The 23,091-nt window shown below is 41.8% G+C and overlaps 1 protein-coding gene across 1 annotated transcript; it reads right to left on the bottom strand.

Moving 5' to 3' along the window:
- Nucleotides 1-203: 203 nt before the first annotated feature.
- On the bottom strand, nucleotides 204-22,935 carry Slbp (Stem-loop binding protein). Its single transcript, XM_065433177.2, has 6 exons — nucleotides 22,641-22,935; nucleotides 18,572-18,643; nucleotides 10,061-10,105; nucleotides 9,482-9,595; nucleotides 5,322-5,483; nucleotides 204-515 (listed from the first exon to the last, which is right to left on the bottom strand). The coding sequence occupies exons 1-6, from the start codon at nucleotides 22,682-22,684 to the stop codon at nucleotides 401-403; spliced, it is 552 nt and encodes a 183-aa protein (XP_065289249.1). The 5' UTR covers nucleotides 22,685-22,935; the 3' UTR covers nucleotides 204-400.
- Nucleotides 22,936-23,091: the final 156 nt, after the last annotated feature.

Genomic DNA, 23,091 nt, shown 5'->3' with positions numbered 1-23,091 from the left:
CCAAGCCTTTTCTTTTCTTGCAGTGTGTAGTTTACAGAGTTACCACTGCTTTTGTGGCTACGTTCAGGTTTACCCTTTGGTCCAACTAAACATATTTCAGCTTAGCTGATACGAGATGCCATTGAAGAGCCCCTAGTGGTGGTAGTTAAACATGCCAATGAGAACCAAGGAACAAAGCAATTCAAGCTGTACAAAAATATATGTCCAGGCAAGAGTAACATTCCACGTCGTTGCGTGGTCATGTTTATTTGTCCAACCAAATAAAAATTTTCATACATAAAAGCGCACCATATATTCAGACAACACACTTGTAAAATGATAAAATGCAATGATGCAGCAGGAATGACCCACCCTTACAGGACGATATGTAGTGAAATATGAAATACATAAAAAAAAAAAGTTATTCGAAGTCCAGCTTCTTAGCCGCTTCAGTTGGTTTTGTAGAAAAATCAGCTTCAGACAGGAGAGCTTCAACATCTTCATCAAGAAGAATGTCAGCATCACCGAGATCAGGACTGTTAAAAAAAGAAAAAAAGTTACTATTTACTGTGCAGATACAAAGGCAGCTAAAACAAAATCACTTGTATAACCATTGTTCTATAAACAATTTCAATAATGTGTCAGGATGAAATGGCTCACTTCCGAAGGTGACATTATGCTCTTGCAACCTTGCATAATGTCATTGATGCAATGTACTGCGCATGTTGATATGCGGAAACTCGGGCCAATTTATGCGGAGATATTTAATATTGGCTCTAAGCCTTTATAGCTGCACCAAGGATTCATAAGTCAAGAAACTATGAGTAAAAAATGCAGCAACAAATGCACATGTACAAATGTGCCAGCAAATTGCCTCATCCTAGACCATATCTCCTTCGTTATCCACATCCCTGGCCTTCATCTTGGCTCGGGCACTTTCATATGAAACTCCTCATCGAGTAGAGAAGTTTTTTGCCTTCTGTTCATCAGGATCGTATTGCAGTACATCTCCATGATGGCATGCACCTAGACATGGGGGGAGGAAGTGATGGTGAGGAAGTGATTTTGACAGGAGGTCAAGAAAATGCCTCTCAAATCTCTTCTTGAATGGCTCCTTTGCGCTGCAATTTATATTCTTCATCCCCACTGATTGTCACTGTTGTACAAGTGGTGCCCCACCAAATCATGCTGATTGTTGCTAAACATCCAGGGCGCGTCCTCATTGTGCCAGTGGCACCTGTTAAGAAATTAGTGCTCAAGTGTGGAGGGATGAAGGCCAGCTGTATTTTGGGGGAGGGGGAGGCCCTCTCTCAGGCTTCATTGCAACCTTTACAGAAGTGATCCAAGGGTTTTCAAGGATTAAAACGCCCTGATGCCCGACAGTTGGAAAACAAAACACTGCTGTATGGCCTGGTGAGGGGGTCCTTTAAGACAAATTCTGGTTATATGCTGAAAGTTGTTACATGCCCTCTAAGGAGTGTTCTACCATAATAATTTTTTCAAGTTAGCTCATTAATAGCTGAGATAGAAATATTTGATGTGCCGTGAGCCCATGATTTCAGGAGGCGAGCATCACTGCTAACATAGACATTCACTTCACTTGCCCTGTCTAGCCTCTGCTAGCGAAATTACCTCCCTGCATTTTCCCATACATGAGCTAGGGGATCACATGACGGATAGTCACCCCTCTTCTCTCTCGTGCGCTTTCGCTGTGTGGCGCACTTACGGCGACTGTCACGCGTGCAAGCTGTTGCATTTGTCTCGTTTCGTGCGGTGCACAATTTTGTGTGCTCTGCAGAAGAACGCCTGATTAGTGGTATAAGTCAGTGCCACAGCAATGAGCAGTGACTCGAACCAAGCGGATCAAAGTGCGTGATCGTGCACTAGGACCCGGCAGAAAATGGCAGATAGTTTCATTTTCTGTGCACGTGACTGCGCTATGTGGGAACAAGCAGATGAAATGGAAATACGGCACTCTTGCTACTGTACAGAGCAAAACAAAGACCTGCAAACATGGTGCTTGTAGGTTTTATTATTTCCCAATACTTTCACTTGTCTAATGAAGCAACAGATAAATAACTGATGTTGCCTTGAATAATCCTCAAAGTCGCATGAGTGACATCACAGCACTGCGATTTAGGTAGGCGCACTTGTGTAATTGACGTTGACTCTCCAGCTGAGAGCACAGCGCCCACAAGAAGGGCGTAGAGCATTTAGTTTTAAATTACAGTTCTTTTCATGGCAAGCGGCAGTGTAATACTTTGCAGACACGATCGTTAATGCGCACTGTATGCACTGTGCTTGTCAGCTAAATATGGTCAGACCTGGTGAGGGGCCCTTTAAACAATGAACAAAGTTTTTTTATTGCACTTTATTGCACATGGAAAAAAAAGTGCTTGCTAAGCCTTTCTTTTACATAAACCATTAGCATTCACCAAAAGCAAGATGGCTCCTTACCAGAAGGCATGTAGGAAAGAAAAGGGCTAGGAGGGTGCATCATGTGACAATTTTGAAGCCTATAGTCATAAAAGTAATGGCTCATGGAAAATAGGCCCTCACCATGTGATAGGCAAGCAGGAATTGAATTCATATTAATTAACTTGCTGGTTTTTGGTTTTATTTGCCAAAACCATAATCTGATTATGTGGCATGTCAGAGTTCATAGTTATAGTTCAAATTAATCATAGCTCATGGCTAATTTTGACTACATGGAGTTCTTCAATGTACGCCTAATGTATGGCACATGAGCGTTTTTGCATTCTGTCTCCATCGAAATGCAGCCTCCGTGCCTGGGATCAAACTTGCGACCACCCAAGTGGCAATTTCTGCCACTGACTGAGCGGAGTGCGGGTGAGAGCACAGCAAAGAGTGGGTGGCAAGGGCATCACTAAACCTACCACAAACCAAACAATGTGTTAAAAAAGTCCAGAAATTTTGGAGGGCCAATTTTCCAAGAGCGAACACGTAGATAAGCCCTAGCGACATAGGAGGAGATTGGCTGGTCCATGCTAGCAGCCTAATGTGATGCTCCCTTTTAGCTTTTCCCTTCCTACATGTCACAAAGATACTAATAGGATCAGATCGGCTGGACTCTTGGCTTTGATAAACCTTAAGGTCAAATACACCGAAAGCTTAGACGAAGGCAAATTTCAAGGATTTTAAGCAGTCTGTGAAACTTCAGGGCTTTCAGATTCAAGGGTCAAGGGCCACTAAGAACCATGCTCTCCTGCACTGTTGACTTGTCACTGATTATAGGATTGAATGTTGCAGGCAAAAAAAAAAAAAGTCACAAGCAATTATACACAAAAATACAGAAGCAATTATGTTAGGAAATGAAGCCATGTTGAAGAGCATTCATTAAGTGCGTGCACAACATAGACCAGTTTACTGAACATGCATGCCTCAGGAAGCAGTAAGTGATTTGAGTAAAATTAGTTTTGTAGATGAGCTAGGATGACCAGACATCCTGATTGAGGTACAGGACATGCTTCAATATTATATTTATTATACCATCGGCACCACGCTAAAATAACTTAGCTAGCACACTAACAGTAGTGGCACACAGCTGCAACAATTAGATGCAGGTACTGACATTGAATGCTATAAAGAAACCAGCCATGCTTTCCTGTGAAACTGCTAAATAATATAATATAATATATAGGCATGTAAACACCATTATTTATTTTAGTAATTAGTCATTGTCACATGAATGCACAAAGCAAAAGCGTACATAAGTACATAATCCGTCGTGCCGTAACTTCGCTGTGTCTGCTACCTCCCTTTGTTGCTCTCAAGGTTATAAGACCCAACTTTTGCATGTTTATGCGCATCATCACAGCACGAAGCCCATACTGTAAAGGTAAGTATAAAAGGTAAAGGTAAGTATCTGTGTTAAAACGAAATTTCAACAGTTTTCCATTTGGGCATTCCCTACGATAAAATGTGTAAACGCAGCTTTGGCAGTGGTCAAAACATGCTTGGAGCTCAGTTATAGTTGTACCTTTTGGTTGATAGGTTATGCTCAAATGAATTTTTTTCTTTTTCTTTCTTTTTGCTCCTTTCTTTCTTTCTTATTTTTTTTTTACAGCACATATGGCACTGGGATACATGCGCTAACTAATCATCGCATCTAATCTATTCTCACCTGTTCAATAATTACAGGTCCTGAAGTTCTATAGGCACTTGATCACTACAACTGGCTTTATTACACACAACACGCGTCCACAGTCATGCAAGCGAGATGTATTGCTAATTGAGTAGTACACACAAACACAACTAACATGGTCTGTTTCCTTATGCAAAGATAAGCCAATATCGTCACTATTTTTCGCCAGACATTTTCCCAGAACGATCGCAGCACACTTCCATGGACAAGCAAATATTTGTCATCGCACAATCCATCACAGACCCCCACATGGTTCACATTTGCAACTAAAAGACGTCAGCATTGCTAGATTTTTATCACACAGTTTACCACACGCAGATGTTCTCTAAGACAATACTGCTAATCTGGCTGGCAAGAGAACTGTAGATTCACCTAGAAATAAGAGAAAAACACATGTCCACGTTGTGCCCACCTGCACCAAAAACTGCGCAACTGCACCATGCAAAAAGCCTGCGGTGGTTGTCTTTGCCAACCGGGGTCACTGCACGTGCGCCGGTGAGTCACGCTGTGACATGGCCAGTGCAGTGTGACAAACCCCAGGAGAGGTCTATTGCTTCTGTACCTCCGCACATTTCCCATTTCGGAAATAATCTTGCTTTGCAATTTGAACGCAACTAAGTCTCTATAGATCACACACTTCTGCAATCTTCACCAGAAAGGCTTAAATGGCAGCAACGTCTGGCATTTTCTGGCCAATGTCAGCCCCCCTGTCAGGCAGATTTCATGCTTGTGGCGTAAGGGGGATGCTCCATAACACAAGAAATGGATGAGAGCTTGCAAAAGCTGACAAGAGTTCTATCATTGACTTTTGTGGTTAACAAACGATAACAAAATTCAAGGAGTATCGTTTAACAAACATGTGGGGCCCATTTCTGCACGTGATGTGTGCACTAGAGTTTTCACACTAGTTCTCAAAAAATAAATTGTTTTTGAAGCATCATTGAAATTTGGGTCGATCATCTTGATATGCACGAGACACACTATACCATGGCTGGGCAGTGTGTATTTTTATGAGGAATGTTGCCTATAGTAATTGAAGATGTCTTTTCAATGCAAGAAACTAGTTGCAAAATTTTTATGCAAAACCTAAATCAGTATTGTGTTACATTTTGTAAGGATCTTGTTTTTGACATGTGCTGCCAAATGTAGTAGCTGCAGGGAAAGAAATGGTACACACCTGCTACTTGGCATCTCATCTGTGGCATCCTCTGGCTGTTCTTTCGGGGGGTCCCAGAGGTGCAACTGTCGGCGCCAAATGCGAATCTGGGCATCCCATGACCGTCGGCTGAACTTTAGGAAGCGGTTTGGTGTGCGAGGGTGGTGCTTAGCCCGATTTTTCCTGTACCATAAAAACATGCTCTTAGCACAGCCAGAAATCATCCGTAGATATTTAAAACAAACTCAGTAGCCAAAACCGGGAACTGAACTTCAATGTAAAAGCTGTGCTTGAATGCAAGCATAAAGACCAAATTGATTTTTAATCCACGGTATTTAATGTGCTGTCAAATAACAGTTGCAGTATATTTCTATGAGCATGTTCATTTAGTGTATAACTCAGTTTTTCAGGGCCTGTACCATGGCATCTGTGCCGAGTGTTTTTTGGTCCTTCATGCTTGTGATGGCTACGCTCAAGTTTCTAGCAAAATTTTATCAAGGGAGGACAAGGCAGTTCAAAAAGCTTTCCAGGGTGTCTACCAAGTTGACATTTCCAAATTCTTTGAGTTTTCCAGGTTTTCCCTGAGTGCCTTTACACATTTCCTTGAGTGATGCAGAATTATGCTTTATGTCAAGACGGGCTGAAACTATATCGCCTGATGCTGTCACTCTATAGTAAGCATATGAAAAAAATAAAAAATCGACTTAATCCAATTTGAATACTAAGGAGTAGTGTTTATGTTATTAAAAAAGAGAATAGAAGGCAGGGGTTAGTGAAATGCACAGCAAATAAAGTGTCTTCGAAAAAAATTTCAAATGAAGTCGGACATTCACAAATACGAGTAAAAAGGAGATGCACATAGAAGCAAATATATTCGAATATGAGCTATTTCTATCAACTGATAGCAAGCTCAGTGGTACGAGGCCTGAACTCTGTCACGATTGAGATTCTCTCTCAACCGCTAATAACTCAACCTCAACTGTCCTGACATACTCTCAGCCCGCGCACGACGCCTGCTTGTTGTGTTTCACAGCTTTAAAGAGTTTATTTTCGTTTGGATGAGGGACACCTGCATCTCGGCATCAGCCAAAATTTAGTTTTTTGAGCTCAAACTTCTTCAAAACGGCGGCAGCAAGCTTCCTTTCCCGTTTATTCCTCAATGCGTACATCATTTCTGTTCCTGTCCTCCTCCTGCCACTTGTTCGCTCCAAGGACCATTTGAAGCATCTTGGTCAGTTGCACAGTCCACGACCGATATTTAGAACTCCTTAGGGGTCGGGAAAACGTTCGAAAAATCGGCCAGTTGGAAAAAAATAAATGAGTGTCATTTACTGCCCTTAGGGGCTCAAACCGCGACAGGCACGTTCGGAAACGCTCTGAAGGCCTGTCGGTACACATATTAGGCATATCGGCGCTCGTACTGTGACAGGAAATGCCGGGTGAACGTGTGTATAATTAAGGAATGCATACTGTGTTCCGTGGCAATAGCCCCTTCCGACGCTTGTTATGCTTCACTGCAATACTTTTGCGTATGCTTCACCATGTAACATTGCTGTACAAAGGCGAAGCTGACTTTCGGGAACCGGCATTATGCAAAGCACCGTGTTTTCTAAGTTCCTAAGCCAATCGCGAGGACCACAAATGCGGAGTCCGTGCCATTGCTGACAATAGCTTATTCTTTGAATAAAGAACTCTGCACCCAACGGCAACAAGCTTCATAGCGAACGTCGAAGCAGCTAGGCCTAGCGCGTTGCCGCAGTGGTGGCAACGGCTGCCAGCGGATCTGCGTGCGAGAGTGCCGGTTCGAGGTGGCGAAGTAATCAAAACGGCAGCGGTGGTGCCTCTGATTATTGCCGTTTCGGACCTGCGGTCACGGCAAAACGTCCGGAAAATCGGACGGCGAATAGTTCTTGCGTCCGAAATTTCACACATTCTGACAGGTTGACTCTATGGGTTACGTGGCGGTGCCGTGAAGCCGTCCAAATTATCGGGAATCCGGAAAGTCGGTCGTTGACTGCACACTGGCAACTCCTCCAGCCGACGACAGCGCGTCAAAGACGTTTCATTACGATTCCTGTCTGTTGCTTGAGCCAGCATTACCGCGACTTCCGACCCTGTCAATAAAATTGCCGCTAATTTTCCCTGATAGAGGCCCAAATTGCCCGAGTTTTCCCTGACTTTTTCCAGACTACTCAAAATCCCTGAGAATTCCCGGTTGGTAGACACCCTGCTTTCTTATGTCTTAAACAATTTGAATGAAATTTGCACAGTTAATGTATTTTTACCAGCCCATTGCAAAAATGAATTTTTTTCTATGCCAAATATTTTTTATGATATCCAAAACAGGAAGTTCTATGTTTAGGGTGTAATTAGTTAATTAACAAATTGTGGTGGGTTTTTGGAGGCTGATAGGTTTTTCTAAGCCAAAAAGCGAGGACCCCTGCCTTATGGACATTCAGAATATACATATATATTGACACGTGTACTTATCTTTATCAGGCAACCACGTTTTGCCGCCTAACAAATGTAATCACACAGCGTGGGATGCGCCTGTATGTATCCGAAGTTTCTGGAAAGTTATCGATGCGACTATCCGCTGTCTGTTGTCGCTGAGCCTTATGTTATCTGATTTCATCACCCGACGTGAATGGTGTAGAACTTTGTGGAAGGCACGCGGGTCCGAACGATTAGTCTGGAACATTCAACGACTGCTCTATAAAAGCCGACGCGCTTGACCCGCTGATCAGATTTTCAATGATCGCCGACCGTGTTCGCCGCTATCATTGTGCTATAAGTGTAGCCTGTTTTTGTGGGCACAGGTTTGCCCAATAAAAGTTAGTTTTGTCCTTCACAGTATTGCTACTGTGTTCTTCAACGTCACCACCATGTGACAATATATTTATAGGAAAGCTGTTTGCACATTGCACAATTACTTTCTGAGGCTGTTGTTCACAAGGAATTTGAATACTACATAGTCAGGAACCAGAACTCTGATGATGCATTTACAGTGTTTACATGTGTGAAATGAAGATAGGTTGTAATTTGTCATCGATATCTGTAGGCATCCAAGCTGATATCCAAGCAATCCAAGCTGACATCTAAGCAACCAAGTGTAAAACATTTTAAACATTCACAACAACGATGTGTTAACGATCACGCTCCTATGAAAAATTAACACCAGCAGCAAAGAAGAATACGCTTCGTTACTGCTACTGTGTTTGGTCAAGCTCTGTGCCACCAGGTGGCTGCACCATGCAGACTATTCATGTTTGTGCTTCTGCTCATCCCATGAAACGGCACGGTCAAATGGCCAGGCCCTGTCCCCTTGCTCTTGAGTTTACCCAAATACCGGACTCGTGAAACGCTGTTGTGGTACTGATCTTCCGATGTAAAGTGACGGCCGCAAATGCAAATCCTGGCGCCGATCGGATAGCGACAGTAAGATGCGCTGCAGCAACTCCACTCGTCTGCTGCCTTGCAGAGGGACACGATGTCGCAGCTTGACATATTGCCAGTCGTTACGTTTGCAGCCCACAACGCAAGAAAGTTGAATCATGGTGCTCGCGAAAAGACAAACCGACTCCGGCCGCAGAACTCTTGTCAAAATGGAGCACGTAACACAAGCAGACGCTTGCTGTGTGCCGGAAGTGCTCAAGTGTAGTGAGAAATTGCTCTTGTGCATTCTCTTTTTGTTGCTTTCTTTTTATAGAACCAAATTAACTAACATTCCAACTATTACGAAGAACATTTGCTCACCATAAAGTTGGAAAAATTATTGATGACGTGCCCTGGGCAGCCAATCGGATAGCTTGCCCTACCAACGTCAATTGGGTGATTTACGTCATATTGGTAGGGTCGGGTGAAAATTCCGCCGAGCAGTGTGCTGCGATGGGCAGCGATGTACATTTTTAAAACCTTATAATAAATTACACGCTTTACGCAGAGCACATAGATGCGTCAATTAATGATCAGAAGGACCTAGTCTAACGACTTTTGTACGAAATTGTCAAAATCGTTTCAGGGTCCCTTTAAGTGCCCTTTCCACACACCAGAAAACCATGTAAACGAAGGCACATCTTCATATTGATGTCACTACAGGTATGTGTCTAAAGACGTACTCCCCAATTAATAGAATACTGAGGAAATTATTATATGAGGTTTATTATATATGAATAACTTACCTGGGTACAGCAGCAGAGTAACGCTCATAGCCTACAGTACTCTTGCCATACTCTATTTGCTTGAGACGTCTGCCAAGCACCTGAGGGTCTGTCTCATACAGTTGTACATCAGAACTGCAAATGCAGTTAAGTACATTACCAATCAGCAAATTTCACATGCACATGTAAAAATTGTCAAAAATACAAAACATAAATAGAGAAACAGAGACAGAGAGATTACTTCATGACAGAAGTAATCTTTACAATAATTAGGGCACTTATTTTTTCACTACAAAATGTTTGGACATAATCAGTTGACCCAAGAAGGTCAAGAACTCAACACATATTCTAAATTGCATTTTCACATTTCTACACTACTGTTCTACGAAGCACCTTGAGAGTATAAGCAATCTGCAACCCTTCCATACAGATTAAAAACAAAAGATGTACATAATATCCTATGTGAAAAACTGCAAAAGCTTAGTAGTGCAGTGGACTCCACATTAGATAGGCATTATTTTACAAGTTTTAAATTAAAATGGCAAACAACTGCTGGGTAGGCATGTAGTACAAGGAATTGCAAGCAACTTGGAAACTTACGTGCGCCGTGCTAATGCGTTCTGCTTGTCTGCTGCTGCTTTGTCTCTGAAAAAGGGAAAAACAAACATAGTACTAACCAATAATATCACCAAGTTGAACAGTCATACCACATACACAGTGAGCATAGTTCAATTTGGTGTGTGACCCATGAAAACATTCAGCATCCTCCATTGATCTCCAAATACGTAATACAGTTCAGACCACTTTATAATCCAAGAGATTAACACACCTGTACAGGGCCCTTTTTAGACGATTTTTTAGTCTATACAGAATTTTAAAAAATTGCCTGTGGCAGATAGCACAAACAGAAGGACATTATAAGCACAATAAATCGAAATGCGTGATTTAAGTTAGCAGCTAATTACATACTACATATATTTTAATTTTAGCTGGCAAGTTAATTTAATTAGACCAATGAGAAGCTGAAACTAACATTATTTTGCTCCCAATTAATTCCTGAATTGTTTTGGATGAGCTGAGCTTGTCAACAGCAATATTCCTGCTTTCAAAGTAATTTGGACCAACTCAGCACGTCCACTTAGTTTTTCTTCGACTGCATCGACAACTGAAGTGCCAGTGTTTGGAATTCGCGGTTATTTGGCTGTTTTTTGTTTTACTACAAAGATGTCGGCACTTTCAGTGCCTTGTAGGTGGCTTCGATTCAGTCTTGGTGCTCTCCAACATAGATGCAAGCCATTTTGTAAGCACTGGAAGGGAGTGCTTATAAATAGCTTTGTTTTCTACTACATAAATGACATCACTTTTTCAGATCTCAAATAGCATTTTGGAATCATGCGCTTTTGCCAGCTTTGGAACGATGGCATCTGCCACTGAAAGCTTGCATGCGAGTTGAGTATGCAAAATAAAACCGCTGCTCTACTGTGATGATGAAAGTGAGAAGTAAAGCAATGACCTTTCTTCAGTGAAGAACTTTTCTTCGCAGAATAGTTGATTTCAAAACAGGTTAAAATAAAATAAAACATTTTTCGTTTATAGCTGTACCATTTGTGGCAATGAGAAGTACCTATATATTGCATAGTGAGGTGTTAAAAGGCAGTCTTAGTTTAATGTTAGCGTAATAGCGGGCTTAAGGGAAAAAGCATTACCATTCTACAGACGAACATTTAAGAAAGCGAGTTTTAGTATAGTGTGATGGCAGAGTTACGTGTTGGACGATATTCCACAACGCTTTGAGTTTCATATACATAGTACACCAAAGTGAGTCTATCTGTGTGTGCATCCCGAAAGTGTGAGAGGCAGCACAATGGAAGCCAGTAGTGCATCGTACTTGTGCTTTCCAAGTCCGCAGTTTGCGGCAAAACAGTACAAGCAGTAGAAGCTGTCTGCTATAGCCTCCAAAATCTTCCGATCTTAGAGGCCATATGCCGCTATCCCTACTTCACCGATGGGGGTGCTGGCATCTCGAAGAGGGTGTCTACCAAGTTGACATTTCCAAATTCCCCGAGTTTTCCAGGTTTTCCCCGAGTGCCTTTGCAAAATTCCCTGAATGACACAGCATTTTGTTCTATGTCAAGACAGGCTGACATTGTGTCACCTGATGCTGTCACCCTCTAGAAAGCACATTAAAAAAAAAAAACCCCACTTAATCCAGTTTGAATAGTAAGGAGTAGTGTTTATTTTATTCAGAAAGAGAACAGAAGTGAGGGGTTAGTAAAATTCACAGCGAATAAAGTATTTTAGAAAAAAAAAATGGCAAAAACAATTGCAAATCGAGTTGAACATTGTCAAATACGAACAAAAAGGAGATGCATACAGAAACAAATATTTTCGAATATAAGCTATTTCTATTAACTGATAGCAAGCTCAATGGTATGAGGCCTGAACTTTGCCACAAATGAGATTCTCTCTCAGCAGCTGGAAAGTCAACCTCAACTGTCCTGATATATTGTTAGCCTGTACACAATGCCTCAGTGCTGCGGTTCATTTTTTTTAAATAGTTTATTATGGTTTGGATGAGCGACGCCTACATCTCGGCGCGAGCCAACACTTAGTTTTTTTTAACTCAAGCTCCTCAAAGTGGCGACACACTTCCTTTCCCATTCATTCCTCAATGCCCCGGTCCTTTCTGTTCACGCTCTGCTTTGACCATGTGTTGGCTAAACCTCATGAGCGCGATTCTGTGCGCGACAGTGACGAGCGATGGATCAGGCCGTCGCGTGAACAGATCGCTCGGTTCTGCAAATCTAGAATTCGTCGCTCGTCGCCCGGAAGTGCTATGAGCGACTAGCGAATAGTGCGAAGCTGGAACTGGACGTACATAACTCAAGTACTTCCGAATGTCGCACGGAAAGAGCAAATGATTGAACTTTTATACGTGCAAGGATAATAACCTACTGCAAGACTTTTAGAAATATTTTATGCCGCTTTTAACAGCAAAACACATCAATTTAAGTTAATAAAGCACGCGTCACGCTAGTTTTGGCGCCTATATTGCTGCCCTCATACCGGCAACACTGGGGAGACGTCGATCGAGGTCATCGCTCGCATGGGGTACAACTTGTAGGCGACGGGCGAACGTGACAGCCATCTCTGTCATGTTGCTTGCCAGATTGCTTGCATGGGGTTTATACTTGTTCGTCCCAGGGACCATTTGAAGCATCCTCTTGGTCAGTTGTACAGTCAATGTCCGAAAAGATGAATGCATGTCTTTTACTGCCCTTAAGGTCTCAAATCGCCATAGGCGCATCCGAAAAGGCTCTGAATGCCTGCTAGTACACTTATTAGGCGTATCAGTGCTCGTACTGTGACAAGAGACAATGGGTGCACGCGTGTATAATTAAGGAATACATACTGCGTACTGTGACAATTGCCCCTTTCCATAGTTGTTAAGCTTCACTGCAATACTTCACGTATGCTTCACCGTGAAATACTGCTGTATTGAGGCGAAGCTTAATTTCGGAAACCGGCATAATGCAGCGTGCCGTGCTTTCTGAGCCTCAAAGCCATTGGCGAGTATTATAAAAGCTAAGTCGGCGCCATTGCTAACAGCAGCTAATCGCTAACAGTAGTGAACACCAAAGTAGCTAAGCCTAGCATTGCCGCAGTGGTGGCTACACGCTATGCTGCGGGTGCCAGCAGATCTGCGTGCAAAAGCGGCGGTTCGAGGTGGCGAGATAATCAAAATGGCGGAGGTGGTGGCTTTGATTATTGCCGTTTCAGACATGCGGTCACGGCAAAAAGTCAGGAAAATCCGACAGCGAAGGGTTCTTGCGTCCGAAATTTCATATGTACTTATTCATTGACTCTATGGTGTACATGTTGGTGCCGCGAAGCTGGCCGAATTATCAGGCATGTCCCGAAAATCGGGCGTCCGGAAAATCGGTCGTTGCTTGTACACTGGAAACTCCTCCAGCCGATGACACTGCGTCAAAGACGATCCGTTACAATTCCTCTCTGTTAATTGAGCCAAGATTAGCACGACTTTCGTTCCCTTTCAATAAAATTATGGCTAATTTTCCCTGATAGAAGCACAAATTCCCCAAGTTTTCCCTGCGTACTTCCAGACTATTCAACATCCCTGAGAATTCCCGGTTTTCCCGGTTGGTAGACACCCTGCTGAAGGTTTCTCTTGTTAGGTTTGGACGCGTAGGTGGAGGGTTTTTATTTGTCTGAGAGGGGGCTGGGGCCCGACCAGCTTTCTGAACCCCATATATATATATATTTATATATATGTTTTTCTTGCACTTGAAGAAACTTCGTGTGACCTCGAAGAACTCAGCGTTGAAGTGATGGTGTTATACGAGTATACACAAGACCTCATAGTAGGAGACAGTTCAATTTCACAGCCTGAGTCCTCTCGGTGGTGTAATCTTCCTTCATGTAATTGTCACATAATTGGCTATCAGTAATACTGCTTCGCCTTTCCGGCAAAACTGCAGCGTCTCTCTCTATCTTTATCCGTGAGTTCAAGTATAAGTGTTGCTGCACATGACTGCTGTTCATTCTGATTTCGAGTGAATCCGACTTGGCCTCATTTCGATTACTGAGTGAATTATAGTGCTCCCCAACTATCATGTACCAAGACTTAAAAAAGAAAGAGCAGTTGCATTACTAGAAGAAAACCTAGTGCAGATTGTTTCCAATACAGTGGAATAGCCGCCAGTTTTTCCTTCATTACCGAGATTTCATTCGGTAATCGCAATTAATTATCTAATTCGAGAAGTACTGTCCTAATTATGAAAGTGTCAATGAGGCATTTGCAGGCACAGCCAAGGTACATCTAACTGCGGTATTTTCAGCAACCTACTAATCGCACACTAATTTTTTCCGAGTGCTAAAGAAACCCCACGAAAATACCATGCGACTGCGCTCCCACCCACATCATAAAGCAGCGCCCTCAAATAAGCTGATTGAAAGTAACCGCATTGCCTGTCGCAAACTCGAAGAGACAGCACATGACCTTGATTATGGTACGGAAGGAGCACCAACAGCAGGTTTCACAGTTTCAGAGCTATTCCTTCCTCTCATTTCTAAGTCCCACTTATTATCAGTCTCCAAAGGCCGACTGATCACACTGATAACAAAAGCCCTTGATAACGCGACTGAAGCACCACTCTGACCACGCACGGAATGCGAAAAGTAATGTAATAAACATAGAATGTTTCAAAATCCCGGCTTTTCTCGCACCGCATCAAAACAGTGCGCACGTAGTTATATTTTGCACCAGAAACTTGATTCGGACTACAGCCAAATTAAAGTTACCGTTTTATTTTTCATGAAAGTGTGTACATGCTGCAAACAGGTTCATGTCAAAAAATAAAAGCGAAATAAACAGACCGGGAAACAACCAACGTGTACAGAAAAGGCAAAACCGATGTGTTCAAGAAAGTAAATACACCACTTCTAAATGAGCCGAATTGGCAATGAGAATGCTTGAAAAAAAAAAAAAAAATCATTGTGCCCTTATTATCTATGAATTCGTAGGCTCCGTTAAACACCAGCCTAGAGGTCGTGTTCAGATAGGTCTCTTTTTGCAGCTATGAAGTACTGTCTCCGTTTTATCACATCTTCAGTGGCTTTAATGATGACCGATGCCGAAATTCTACGGCAGGCATCTAGCTGTTATCCTTGCCTTGAACTAATCTGATGTCCGTCTCGATCATGTACAGCACGATCTTTCACATAATCCCAAAGAAAGAAATCGAGTGGAGAGTGGTCAGGTGACCAAGCCGGCCAATTTACAGGCCCGTACTTTCCAATCTATTGTGCATGAAAAGTCGCATCCAGCCAGTTTCATGCTTGGCTGATGCTGTGTGCGGGTGCCCCCTCTTGCTGATACCTCAGAAGTGGAAGACGTGACAGTGGGACATCGCTGAGAAACTCATCAACCACTCCAACGATTTCGTTCACATAACGCTGTCCAGTCAGCGTATGATCGAAGATGGGACCAATTATAGCACCAGCGTAAATTCCGAACCACACATTGACCAACCACTGGTACTGGTGCCGATTGCACTTTACCCAGTGTAGATTGGAGTCCCTCCAATAGCGTGTATTATGCAAATTTATCGAGGCGTTTCTGTGAAAATTGGCTTCATCTGTGTACACGATGCTGCTCAAAAAGTCTGGTGACTCATTGGGTTTTGGGAGAACCCAATTTGAGAAATCTAGACGATTCTTCAGGTCCCTATCTTCTAAGCATTGGTGCTGGTTAAGGTGATATGGGTGAAGGCCGCCATTTCCAGTCATCCAAACTGATGACTTGGAAATTTGTACACGGGCGGCCATGTCCCGCACGCTAGCATGAAGATTTGAGGCCATAAATGCTAGATCCGTGTGTAGGCTAGGACTCAAAGATGGAGTCCTCCTCCGCCGTTTCTTGAAGCTGCCGGCTTGTCCGAGGTTTTCCTAATTTCTGATGATAGTCGATGCGTTTGGTCTACCACCACACTTCTATACTTCTATATATATTTGCGGCCCTCCTCTTGTTGCCATTTGCAGATCCCAAGGCAAGGATCATGTTTACCTTCTGCTCAAAGACATGGCAACTGGGATGAAACAAAAACACTCCTTTAAACTTTTGCACTGGTGTTGTCAATTCGCTATTGTGGTCATAGGTTTTGTGGAAAAAAAAAAGAGAAAGAAGAGCAACATTATTGCACTTTATCTATGTTAAGACAACAGCTCGATCACGATGTTTTTCTTTATTTCCTTTATTTCATTCTGGATAACTCGGAGGGAGCCTATTCGAAAGTGCTGCTTTACGATCTGGGTGGATGTGCAGTCACATGGTATCTACATATTTCACGAGGTTTACTTATCAGTCGGAAAAAAAATTAGTATGCAATTAGTACGTCGCTGAAAATACCGCAGTTAGATGCCCTTGGCTGTGCCTTCAAATGCCTTATTGATACTTTGATAACTAGGATAGTATGTCTTGAGTTAGATAATTAATTACAATTACCTAATAAATCTCAGTAACAAAAAAATTACTGGCAGCTACTCCACTGTACTGTAAACAATATGCACTAGGTTTTTTTCGAATAATGCATTGCTCTTTTTTAAAATCTTGGTGCATGATAGTTAATTGGGATACCCTGCATTTATTTATGACCTTTTCATGCAACTGACAATGTTTCCATCCCTAATAAATGTTGTAAATTATTAGAAATGTTTTTTTTCATGAGTCGTTCGCGTTTCTTACTGGAAAGAGAAGCAATACTGAGACACACAACATTCACATGCCACTGATGAAATACTCATACAACATACAGCAACATATTCATTCTCTAGGTATAGGCCATCTTATACTTTTAGAAATAAGTTTTAACTGGTTACCGCCTTCTCTTTCAAAAATATAATAAACGTTGTCCTGCGTGTATATTGTAATTATATTTATATATGCATGGGTGTTTACAGTGGAAGTTTAAAACATTGTTGAAGTGAGAAAATATAGATGAGGCAGCCGCCGCTAGTGCGTCTAATGTGCATGTTGTGCTACTGTAAGGATTTGCCGAAATAAAGTGAATGTATGAATTAAAAGCTGTGTACGTGCACGCCAACAACAATGCAGTAAGCTATTAGCTCTAGTAAAATTTCAAGTGAAAACATGGAGGAGAGTCAAAAGAGACCTCGAATGATGTGGGTGACAAAGCTCTGGTACTGACGTTTTAGGGGTGGGGGGGGCTCGAGCCCCGGAGCCCCCCCAATAGTCAGCGCCTATGCTTGGACGCGTTAGAAATGAGAAGCGTTCTCGAAAACTTCTGCCATTTGAGCGGCCCAAGACGAGGCGAAAGCCGTTTACACAATCATTTGCTACGAATGAAGTGAATTGTACAGAAACAACACCAAATTCAGTTCGAAGCAGGTGGCCGGGACCACCGCCATGTTTTACGTAAAGTATGTAACCCACACAAAGATGCTAATGGTAAATCTGAGAAATAGCATGCGTACGCTGAACAGTATGGGTTGTTTAGCACTCTGCGCATGCGCATTTCGATCCCGCTATTACGCTGAACTGAAACTGTCTAAAAATGAGGTTTTCACACCTAAAACATATAGCTAATTGATTGAAAAAGCTTTAGAAGGGTCTTAAATGTAGTAAAGTTTGAAAATAAACCATAAAAAATAAAGAACTCACTTTTGGTCAAATAATAAAACACTTAAGGCGTTAAATGTCCAGAATGTTGACAACAGATACAACATTAGTGCCCCAATTCATAGGACAAAGTACTAGCAGTCAATCTTTTGTCCCCCAAGAACAGCTGACTGGTACCACTTGTCCACATCCACGTCTCCATTCAAGATGCTAGCATGTTCAAGTCTGCAATATATAACGACTTTTCCTTGTACTAAACAGGTGTTAGCTTATGTCAATTTCTGATTTTGTATTTCTTTGCCCATTCACTTCTGTAATGCCTGAATGGTCTGAAAGTAAATAAAATGAAATAAAAAATATATATGAACTGAATGTTGTGCAAAAATATTCATAAACTTGAGCCTTTTTTTTAAAGTACCTGAGCTTGCATTTGTTCTATATGAATGGCCTCGCTAGAATCCAAGCAAATACATGAAACTTTAGCACATCTAGACAACGCCATCAAAGCTGGTATTTCTACAACAAAGCTCAATCCAACCCACATCTATGGCTTTGTATGAACAAATTTACAAGCACTTTTTTGTTTGCTTCCGGCTAATAATACAATGCAATTTACACACATTAAATCTGCAAGACAATCATATAATGTTAGCCAATGATTTTTCACAATAATCCACATCATGCGTCATTAGCACCACCAGAGTCCAATGCTTTGAAGGACTCTGGTACCACACATGAACTATATATGGTGCCTTCTATTCCACAGTCTCTTATTCAATGTGCCAGCGGCGCCTTTGGTGGCAGCGAAGATTTGAGATTCAGTTTCACTGATCAGACAGCCTTTACAACGGTGATTTCAACTGCCGGAGATGCTGCCAACAAAAGTATGTAGTAAGACAAGATGCAACATAGGTTACAGAGAAATACTACGTAAATGTTTGTAGACCACATACCTTTTCTCCACAATGTTAGCCCATGAATGTTCTAGGCGTTCATGAAGATCCCAGAAGTTGCCAATTTCTTTCCTGGTGAGGAATGAATAGCACTTATTACCTTGAGTGCCATAACATGCCTAAACATGAACGAAGTCTACAAGCCAAAGTCAATGAACAAATACTCTCAAAAGTTTCACCCCTCTGAAGGCATGCCCATCTAACTAAAAGAAAAGAAAGTCACATTGTCAAGCTTGCGGAGGCAAAGAAAAAAAAAGGCAGAAGAGGTGGGAGAGCATGTACTTCAGCATTATGCTTAACATGCTGGAGATAACAGCTGAACTTCTGTGGAAAAAGTAATGCTGAAATATATGCTGACTTGTACCCATGCCACATGGGCACAATAAAATGAAATTCGTTCGTTAACGCCTTAAGTTTCCTAATAACATTTTTTGGGGGGCAAAGCTGCCACACGTCCGAATTTAATGACATTTGAAGCGGTGATGTCGATGACAGCACCTTCTGAAGTGAGCAATCTTAAGGTACCAAATAAAAAGTAAACATGCATCTACAAGTTTACTTTCGGCCTAATGAATAGTGAATCAAAAACAAGCATACCATAGTACTGTTAGCTTGCGTTAGTTGCTGTCTTTTACAACATTGCAACTGACTATAGCAACTTCAGGTATTCCAAGTGAAATCTGAAGCCCAAAATCAAAATGGTGCTTGGCCCATCGAAGCCGTTCCAACACTGACCCAAGGAAGTTCTACTACTAGTCGCAGGAGTGTTCTAGTTGAAAGTTATGTATAAAATATTTTTTACATGGTAGAGGCTGTTTCAAATACTTCAATTATACTGCAGTGCGCAAGCTATGGAGCTAAGGGTATGCATTTCTCAGTCAAATAAGTTCTGGTGAACGCATTAGATAACGAATGACAATAAAGCAAATGGTATTAGGTTTGTCTATGTGACATCATGCAAATATCATTAAAAGTTAAGGCATTAGCAAGTCAATGTTATTTTCTGTGCCCGTGTGGCATGGGTATAAACACAACCAACACTATTCATAAATGTAAAGCTAGCTTTCCTACGAGGCAGTTAGCCCAACTAATGGCGGCACAGCCATTTTTACAAAGAGCATGTACAAGCAGAGCTTGTATTAAGACATGGGAAATGTAGACGTGACTCTTGTGATGAAACCATGAGCAAAGACAAGCCCCAGCATGTGCAGCTAGAACTTCATCATCATTTGAACGACGACCTGTGCTGCCATTAGTCAGGCAGATGTGCAGTGCAGAGAAGCATACTTGCAAATTAGGAAAAGGGCTATTGCTTATTGGGGAGAGGCTTCCACCCATGTTTAATGTGCACTGGAATCTGTATACATTGCATGGAGGGCAGGCTACAACACATTTTACCGTGCTAAGCAGGTATGCGGTTAGAGCCTAACTACCATGGTTAATGTCATGTAACATTAAATACATTTACTGTGGCAACTCAGTTCAGTGGAATCCCGCAAGGTGAAGGAAGTATGATTCGTTATACAAGTGCTGTCCTGGGTGTGAGCTATTTGGAAAGGCAGCAGCTGTAACCACGATAAGCAAAGTATCATGAAAGGGAAAAATTGTCATCCATCCGAATGCAGCATGATTCCTACAAAGGACTTTTCCTTTGAGACTGCAAAAAAATTTCCCTACGAATATTTCAATTCCATACATTCATTGTAGGTGAATGGGAGTAAAAATTTTTGTTGAGCGTTTTGATCTGAAGTTCTGACACATAGTTGATACAAATAAAGTCAATATGCCTGTGTTGAAAGAAACGTGTGCAACTTATACTGAAAATATGTAATTGACACAACAAACTTCCATATGTGACAAGGCCACCAAAAGGTTAGGCAGGATCCAACCCTAGGGAAAGTTCCAATACAAGAATCCTATCGGTCCTATATGACATACATAGGTCTGATAGGAAAACCTACAGGTCCCATAGCAAAACTGTACAGGTCCCATCAAAATGTTTGCCAGTCCCATATCAAGGAAATACAATGTTCTCTAAGACAAATAAAATGCTTTATGATTTCCAATTGAAGCTATAGAAGTAGTGAGATAAACTAGTATTGGTCAAACAAAATCCTTTATTGGTCCCAATAGATGCAACAGAAGCAGTGATCATGATATAAACTTGTATTGATAGTATTGCTTGGCAAGAAGCTGGCAAAGCAGAAGCGCCAAACATAGAGAACAATGGCGCGGAAGGTGTAGCTTTGATAAAGGAATTTTGTGTTCCAAGCTGTATATTTGTTGCACTGAAGATATTTAGCTACCGTTAGTTGTTCACTGCCTAATTTCGTAGACATCAGAGCTGGCTGCCAGCACATCTGTAGGGGTAGTGCAATTGGCTTACAGGCCATGATTTGTTATGTAAGTGCTGTCCTGGGTGTGAGCTATTTGCAAAGGCAGAAACCACGATAAGCAAAGACCGAGAGTGCACTTAGAAAGCTTTGCTTTAAAATGAAAAATTAATGCACCCTCGTAGGGAGCAAACCACTTCGGTACACAGCGCTCCTATGAACAAAAATACACTTGTCAGCTTTATTGGTGTATCAGGTTTATTGTTTCATAATGAAACAAGGTTAAACCTATTGAAACCAATAAAAAATTTCTAGTTGAACTTTTCCTGGGGCTGCTGGGTTAAAAACCGTGCTTCACGTGATCTCTATAGTGCATTCACCAAGGCGCATCTGTGGTCTCAGGGGGGAGAAAAATGAGGGGTCAGGGTCAAAGCTGGCTTTGGAGCCGTTGACTGCCGAGTGCAAGTTTAAACTAATCCAAAGTAAGATAATCGTGAATATGTTAGCTAAAACAACAATTTCGTATGGTGTGACTCTTTTGATGTGTAAGCTACACAAGTCTAACTATGTATACGTAGTGCGACCGGTAAGTAAAGAAAATATAACATTCTTGTGAAAAGGATTGATGATCCTTGACCACTATCAATGGTGACTCGTGGTCACCATTGCACTGACTGTCATGCACTGACAGCCACGACGTGAATGAGTAGCGCTGCTGAGGTAAGAAGTTGGAACCCAAATCTACCTAATCATCACTGTCAAACATACAGAATATTTTTCAGAAAATGCATTTGATTTCATTTCACTTTCTGTACTAAATCTCCCGTCCTGACAACCATTGCTTCAAGAACCTGAAGATTGCTCAAAGCAATCAGGTGCTTGCAGCAAAAGGTGAAAACGAACGCCCCCTAGACGCATAACTGTTTTACCAAATGCGAAGCCACGACTTTCCCGCATACCATGGGCAACAGTACCGCTTATATTAATTTTCTTTTGCTATTAGTACTTTCAGTAAAATCATCAATTATTCCATTCACGCTTCAAGCGGTGTTACTTTAAAATTTCACATAAGAATAGCAAAAGTTGTCTGTGCATTTCTGTATTATATACATCTAAAACAAAAACGACGATCAACAATTTTGTATATTACTGTATGTTGCGATGTACCAACAGTGCGACTGACCGCTGGTTTTAATTACCTTCAACAATATACAAATACAAGCAAATATATGTCACATGAGTACTTTAGAGCGTGATTGACAAATTACCACTAATTTGAAACTGTATGCTTCGAGCGCTGTTGAAGATGCAAGATTCCCCAACGTGCCTTAGTGGCTGCAAGAAACCATGGTCCATAGCCAGGCCTTTCGGTACAGGCCTCCACCTTTGCCCCGCATCTCAGCTTTCCCAGGTTAAGAGATTATCACATCCGACAGAGTATGCTTGCAAAAATAAAATGCTCATGCACACATTCACGAACTATGCAATAACGCCAAGGCAAAATTTAATCGTGATATATTACTGGGCACAAAGGTCCACATACGAGACCGCCAAATCGTATCAAACACTAAAATGAAAACCACCACGAACGATTGAAGTTAGCACATAAAAGCGAAATGAAGAGGAAAACACGAAGCAAACCAGCACACATTAGAAGAAAGAAAAAACTTGCCCATTACGCGCAGTTACATGAAAAGGAAACATGCTTTTCAGGCGAAAAAAATTTCATGTCTCACATCTGGGGGCCTCCAACGTCGGCCGCATCAGTAGCCGCCTCCATGTCCTATCTCAATATATTTACACTTTCCTGATTGCACGATTGGTCGAGGTGGTGAGTCAAATAGTAAACGAGTTTCGTAGAGTTCAACTGCGTGATATCTTAACAAATAGCTTTCAGTTTTGTTAATACAAGTGATTCGTACAGGAGTACGCCTGAAGCGCTCAGTTCAGCCAGCTGTCTGATTACGCGCCAGATATTTCGCGCCAAAACCAACGCGTCCTTGTTTCTTTGTTGCCAGATGCCGTAAGTGAATTTGGAGACTGCACAGCCCTCTAATGCAGATTGTAGGAACCACCGATGCAGCGAAAACTAGCTTTTGTCAACTAAAACCAAATTTGACGTTTTTATTATCCACTTTATTTTTTCTGGCGAGCTGTCATTTTGCCGAGAATATGCATGCAATGGTA

Source organism: Dermacentor albipictus, chromosome 1, assembly GCF_038994185.2.
Source record: "Dermacentor albipictus isolate Rhodes 1998 colony chromosome 1, USDA_Dalb.pri_finalv2, whole genome shotgun sequence".
Taxonomy (NCBI): Eukaryota; Metazoa; Arthropoda; class Arachnida; order Ixodida; family Ixodidae; genus Dermacentor; species Dermacentor albipictus.
The sequence above is the reverse complement of the archived record's forward strand: the minus strand, read 5'-3'. Positions and strand labels throughout refer to the sequence as shown.

What these genes read in the sequence shown, in the direction of transcription:
- Slbp (XM_065433177.2), bottom strand. Translation starts at nt 22,684, where the DNA reads ATGGAGGCGGCTACTGATGCGGCCGACGTTGGAGGCCCCCAGAT. An exon ending in AACGCATTAGCACGGCGCAC is followed by an intron (nt 9,596 to 10,060) that starts GTAAGTTTCCAA and finishes CTGCATTTGCAG; the next exon opens with TTCTGATGTACAACTGTATG. An exon ending in TACTCTGCTGCTGTACCCAG is followed by an intron (nt 5,484 to 9,481) that starts GTAAGTTATTCA and finishes TTTATGGTACAG; the next exon opens with GAAAAATCGGGCTAAGCACC.